The sequence below is a fragment of the Culex pipiens genome, chromosome 2 (assembly GCF_016801865.2).
Source record: "Culex pipiens pallens isolate TS chromosome 2, TS_CPP_V2, whole genome shotgun sequence".
NCBI classification, from domain to species: domain Eukaryota; kingdom Metazoa; phylum Arthropoda; class Insecta; order Diptera; family Culicidae; genus Culex; species Culex pipiens.
Window position 1 is genome coordinate 86,624,343 of NC_068938.1, and position 6,969 is coordinate 86,631,311.

Sequence of the window (6,969 nt, forward strand, 5' to 3'; positions counted from 1 at the left end):
TTTTTTTAAATGGTGGGCAAACTTGGGCACTATTTTTAAAAAATGAAAAACTGCGACTATTTTCAAAAAAATTACCTAAAAATGGTTATAACTTGGAAACGGTGCACTTTATCAAAAATTTACTAGAGTACTTTTTGATTGCAAATTCGATTTTACATCGAAAAATGAAGTTGAAAAATTTTTGCGACCAATATTTCGATTTTTTGAAAAAATCTGTATTGATTCAAAAAATCATAACTCGGTCAAAGATTTTTTGCCCATTCTGAAAATTTCTGAAAAGTTGGCATTTGATGTCCTCTAAAACATATCAAAAAATAAAAAAAAATTAAAAATATTGTTTTTTTGCAAATCAAGTTTTAGTGACAAAAAGTTAAATTAAAAATCACCAAATTATTTTTACCGTGTATCATTTTTTTTCAGTGTAGTCCATATCCATACCTACAACATTGCCAAAGACACTAAATCGATCAAAAAATTCCTTCAAAAGATACAGATTTTTGAATTTTCACATATTATTTTTGTATGGACAGCTGCCAAATTTGTATGGAAAATTAAATGGACAAACTAATGATGCAAAATGGCTTCTTTGGGCATACCGAAGGCACCAAAAAAGTTTCAGCCGGATTAAAAAATACAAAAATTAAAATTAAAGAAAAAAGACCGATTCCGTAGAGAACTGCTCAGCATTAAAACACAAATTTACAATTTTATTTATAAGCAGGGAATTAACTAATATCAAATTCTATCGATTAGAACGTGTTCAGGAAGCCTAAATCCATCGTACCTTGACAAAACTAAAGCGTTTACTGACATCAACTTTGAAATTGTCGAGTTGTGAATGTAGTGTTTTATTTTACTATGACTTATAACAGAATCAAATTAGTACAAATACACTAAAACCCCGATGGTTTGACACCAATTGTTGTCAAACGAACGGGGTCCCTTTTTAGTGTGACACCCTCGTTACACGGAGCTAACACACACTATCATATGTTTGGTGAGTCCCGTGTAAAAAGTGACAGTTCGTCACATTCAAGATCAACCCGTCGGCGAGTCTTCCGAGCAGCGATGCTATGGAAAGTTCTTTCTGGTTAACAACTCAGAAAGCTTTGTAGGCGAAACGTCAGAATTTGTTGAATTTTATCAAAACTAATAGTAAATTCTTAGTAAGATTCATTTAACATGGTCCGGTTTTGACAAAACTAAGTGTTTACATCGAATGTTCTGCATAATAACTCATTTTAATTGCTTATTTTTATGCTCCCACCCACAGAAAAGTGCCATCTACCAGAGCATCAAGCAAGCTTCCGGCTATGGGGCGGACTCGGGCAGCCCCACGACGCAGTTCAACGTGCTGGGGATGCTCGCCCAGCGCCAGAGCGGCTTCGGCCCCAAGGGCGGCGCGTTCGTGCAGAGCGACAAGTGCAAGATCAGCAATCTGTTCGTGCCGAACCGGACCGAGCGGTCGATCGTGAACTGCAACTCGAAGGTGTTTTGCGGGCGGTTCTCGCGGGACGGGTCCCAGTTTATCAGTGCCAGCCAGGACAGCCGGATTCGGGTGTTTGACGCGAGTAACAGTCAGTATCCGATGATCAGGCAGATCGAGGCCAAGAACGTGTCGTGGTCCATCTTGGACATTGACTTTAGCCCGGACGGGGAGCACTTTGTGTACTCGACGTGGGCGGATGCTCGTAAGTTGGGTGACGGTTTGGAGAAGTATTGCGGTTGTGACCTCTTTTAACCCGTTGCAGTGTTCGTGTCCCGCATGTACAACATGGCCTCCGACGACATTCACTGTCTGTTTCTGCGACCGGAGCGGCAAAAGTTTGGCGTGTTTACCGTGGCGTACTCCAACTGTGGCAAACAGATCCTGGCCGGCGCCAACGACGGTTGCCTGTACGCGTACGATCTGGTTGGCAACAGGCGAGTGCTGATGGTCCCCGTGGCGGAACACGACGTGAACGCCGTCGGGTTCCTGGATGAGACGTCCAACATATTCTTCAGTGGCACAGACAACGGGATCATTAAGGTAACAGGTTTAATGAGATAAAATTTCGGTTGATCTTATCAAAATCATCTTTTCTCGTCAGGTATGGGACAGACGTTGCCTTAACGAGGACAGCCCCGAACCTGCTGGGGTGCTGGTGGGTCACTACGACGGCATCACGTACATCGACTCCCGGAACGATGGCCGATACATCATTTCAAACTCCAAAGACCAAAGCATCAAGCTGTGGGATTTGCGCGTGTTTTCCCCGGCCGATGCCGAAAACAAGGTCAAGGATCACCTCAGCTACGGAAACTGGGACTACCGGTGGGACGAGGTTCCAAAACGATGTAATTTCAACGTGTTTTATTGCGTTCTTTCACCTAGAACTTGACGCCATTTCTCTCTCTCCATTTCAGTCTACAATCCGACAAAGTCTTTAGAGGGCGACACCAGCGTTATGACCTACCGGGGTCACCGGGTTCAGAAGAGTCTGATCAGAGCCAAATTCTCGCCAGCGGCCACCACCGGCCAGCGATACATCTACACCGGGTGCGGCACGGGACGATTAATAAGTACGTCGAAAAGCATTGAGTTGACTAAGATTTGCTAATCCCCTCTTCGTTAACCTTCCAGTTTACGACACCCTCACCGGCAAAATTGTACAGGCAATCGAAAGTCACCGCGACACGGTGCGAGACGTGGCATGGCATCCGCACCGGCCGGAAGTGTTGACCTGTTCGGTAAGTTCGCTCCCCTGTTCCCCCCACACCAAACTAGTCTCCATCAACATTTTTCCGTTTTTTTTTTCACCCCAGTGGGACTTTAACGTGAACCTGCAGACGTTCCAGTGCGCGGAGAACGCGAAAAAGAAGACCTGTCCGTACGCGTCGCGGACGCGCCGCATCGAGGACACCGACGACGACAGCGAGGACGAGAGCCCCCCGCTGAGGCGGTCGCGCCGCATCGCCGAGCTGCGGCGGGCCCAGTCCAATTACGATTAGGCCGCGGTGGCTTTTAAAAAAAAACTTTGTCTAAGTCCCTTTTTCCCCTTCGGTTCTAGAGCTTTCCCCTTCTTTTTAGCAAACAAAACCGATATTTTAGTTTGTTTTCTAAATTGTCAATGTATTTTTTTTCTTTTCTTTTCGATTTATGCATGACGGGGAAGTGGAGTGTGTAATATAATAAATTTAAAAACTAATAATTGTGAAAACGGAAGTGGACTCTTCGAGTGAGAGAACCGTTGTCGGTTCGGTTGGAATCCTTTGAATAAAAATGAAGGAATAACTTTGTGTTAAAAAGAATTGAACTATACAGGTGAACGGTTCTTGGTGGAGCCAGCTATAGTTTAGTTCTATGATTGCTAATGTTTTGCTATAAATTATTACCTCCTAAATTTTATTAGCTAACCAGACCGGATAACAGCAGCAACACGTTACAATGGATAAGATTACAATAAAGACATCAATGAGATTGTTCAAAGCTCTGTAGATTTCACTTTTTGATTTGAACCGAAAAGAAATTTCAAAACCATAATATTTGACACCACCTGTTTTCAATTTTATCAAATGGTAAAAAATAAAAACAAATCTGTTTTTTTTTTCATAACTTATCTTTATTAGGTCCTTTTAGGTGCTGTGACCAGGTTAGGGCCGAGGATCAATAGTACAAAAATTAAAAAATAATAAAATAAAAAACCGTAACTGAATCAGATGATCATTTGCTCGTGCCATGTGTCAGCAAGTGTGCGATTACATCAATCTGTTCCTCGGGTATCTTAAAAAACAAATCTTTCCCTCTCCAGATATGATGCATTAAAAAATCAGAAGTAGCTACGCAGTACAACTATGATAAATAATCATTTTTTTTTTTTAACATGTTTTTTCTTTCCATTTTCGACTTTGTAGGTTTGCCATCATGCGAATTTTGAACCTGAGCAATTCTCTACGAAATCGGTCTTTTTTCTTAAATTTTAATTTTTGTACTTTTTAATCCGACTGAAACTTTTTTGGTGCCTTCGGTATGCCCAACGAAGCCATTTTGCATCATTAGTTTGTCCATATAATTTTCCATACAAATTTGGCAGCTGGCCATACAAAAATTATGTATGAAAATTAAAAAATCTGTATCTTTTGAAGGAATTGTTTGATCGATTTGGTGTCTTCGGCAAAGTTGTAGGTATGGATATGGACTACACTGAAAAAAAATGATACACGGTGAAAAATATTTTGGTGATTTTTTATTTAACTTTTTGTCACTAAAACTTGATTTGCAAAAAAACACTATTTTTTTTTTTATTTTCTGATATGTTTTAGAGGACATCAAATGCCAAACGGCGTAATATTGAATGTTTGGCCCTTTTGAAATGTTAGTGTTGGTTCAAAAAATTTGAAAATATTTTTTTCGACAGGATCGGAAAATTTCACGAATGTTTCATATTTTAACATTGAAAATCGGACCGTTAGTTGCTGAGATATCGACATTAGAAAATGGCGTGTTGTTTGGGTGGGACTTAGAAAACATTAATTTTCCGGTTTTTAAACCTTTGCATGGCAATATCTCAGCAACTATATAGAGAATTTTCTCAGCTTTTCAAAAACATTTTTTCAAAGGTGTGCACTAATTTAAAAAAATGGAAAACTTCGTCTATTTTCAAAAAAGTCACCTGAAAATGGATTTTACTTGAAAACGGTGCATTTTATCAAAATTTACTAAAGTACTTTTTGATTGCAAATTTGATTTTACATCAAAAAATGAAGTTGAAAAATTTTTGCGACCAATTTTTCGATTTTTTGAAAAAATCAGTATTGATTCAAAAATTCATAACTCGGTCAAAGATTTTTTGCCCATTCTGGAAATTTCTGAAAAGTTGGCATTTGATGTCCTCTAAAACATATCAAAAAATAAAAAAAATAAAAATAGTGTTTTTTTTTGCAAATCAAGTTTTAGTGACAAAAAGTTAAATAAAAAATCACCAATTTTTTTTTACCGTGTATCATTTTTTTTCAGTGTAGTCCATATCCATACCTACAACTTTGCCGAAGACACCAAAACGATCAAAAAATTCCTTCAAAAGATACAGATTTTTGAATTTTCACATCTCATTTTTGTATGGACAGCTGCCAAATTTGTATGGGAAATTATGTGGACAAACTAATGATGCAAAATGGCTTCTTTGGGCATAACGAAGGCACCAAAAAAGTTACAGCCGGATTAAAAAAATACAGATAAAATCGAATGACCGAAATCTCAAAGAATTGCTCAATATTCTGAAATTCTTAAAAAAAGTAAGGTTAGAAAATTTTCCAAAATTTCAATTAAGATAACGAATAACGATTTTTTATATTTCTCAAAATTAAACTGAGCTATGACTCAAAAATTATCCAAATTAATCTTATTTTGTGTAATCTGAAATGTATGTATGTTGTATGAATGTAGTTCAAAAATTTATTGGACAAACAGGGTTGTTACGGATATGATATGCTGGATAATTTTCCTCAGGCGCGGATTTGACGTGGATGGCAATTTTGATAAATAAGTTTGTCGAGAGAGATAAAATTGCTTTAAATTGTAAAGAAAAATATTTTCAGGAATAAGGATAATTTGTTTTTTGTTGTTGAGTGAAAAAACATCGATTTCTTATTGATTGAATTTTCTTCAGAAAATTTTTGTTTGTATTTCCTCAATAAGAAACGTCAGAAGGTGAAGCTTATGGAGAGATTTTTTTTTTGAATGTTTTGTTGAGAATTTCCTAAATAAATACACTCAATTACACTCACTCAATTCATTTTTAAACATCTACTTTGACTCTGAACATTTCAAAAAATCAAAAATCAAACCATCCACATTAACGACCCCCGGGTCTTTTGTGGTCTCATTTGTAAGTTTCTGCTCGAACCTAGGAGTCCGAAGGCTTGAATGGGGAGAGCACCCAAACCTCTTTTTACTCCAAGGAACCTTCCACCCCAGTGTTTGAGCTGACGACCTTTGGATTGCGAGTCCAACCGCCGCCAGCGATTCCACCGGAGTAGGCTTGGTTTGGTGTGTTGTTTGTACTTATGGCATGGAGACGACTCCTACATCTGGAATGACTTAACAGCCTAACAACAACCAAGGCCGGGACCGACATTTTACTTCCTCATTCGATGGAAGGTTGAAGCAGGTGGAAATCGAACCCAGAATCATCTGCTTACAAAGCGGACAGCGTAACCATTCGGCCACGCACTGCCACTACTGGATACATTCGATTTTAATCTTGTGAATCTTAATCATATTTCAAACTTTTCCTGAAGATGTTACAAAAATTATTATTGGGGCATGTTCCGGTGGGCGTACTGTGTTTATATGCCAAATATGAGCTTGATTGGACGTAACAGCAGCTGGCCTCCGCCTTTGAATTTTAGATGGGATTCAACCAGTAGAAATATCTTTTTTTAATTTGAACATTCTTGGGAGAACAAAATCAAAACATTAAAAAAAATACAGCTACATTCAAACTCGAATTTTCTCAGAAATTAGGCAATAAAATTAGGAAAAATAGGATTAACAATTCCAAAAATTCTAAAATTCATATTATTAAATTAAAAGGTCCCAAAAATGTTCAAATTCAAATTTTAAAAAATCTGAAATTCAAGCCTCCAAAAATATTAGAATTCAAAAATATCAATTTTCAATATATAATTAAAAATAATAAAAACAATCAAAAGAACAAAACAATATTTTTTTAAATTCTTATATTCTCCTTTTTTAATTCTTAAATTCTTAAATTCCTAAATTCTCAAATTCTTAAATTCATAAATTCTTAGATTCTTAAATTCTTAAATTCTAAAATTTTCAAATTCTTAATCTCTTAAATTCTTAAATTCTTCAAATCTTATATTTTGGAAAAAGAAACAATGAAGAACGACAGAATTCTTATTCTCTGAACCATCATTTACGATTTTTCTATGTGACGCTTTGGTAAGATCATCGACTATGAACTG

At 37.3% G+C, this 6,969-nt stretch overlaps 1 protein-coding gene across 1 annotated transcript; it reads left to right on the forward strand.

Moving 5' to 3' along the window:
• The first annotated feature begins 1,086 nt into the window (after positions 1-1,086).
• LOC120417371 (DDB1- and CUL4-associated factor 11-like) lies at positions 1,087-3,469 on the forward strand. The gene is made up of 6 exons (XM_039579386.2): positions 1,087-1,691; positions 1,752-2,029; positions 2,091-2,337; positions 2,407-2,562; positions 2,624-2,730; positions 2,806-3,469. Exons 1-6 carry the CDS (start codon positions 1,220-1,222, stop codon positions 2,989-2,991), a joined length of 1,446 nt encoding a protein of 481 aa, XP_039435320.1. The 5' UTR covers positions 1,087-1,219; the 3' UTR covers positions 2,992-3,469.
• The last annotated feature ends 3,500 nt before the right edge of the window (positions 3,470-6,969 follow it).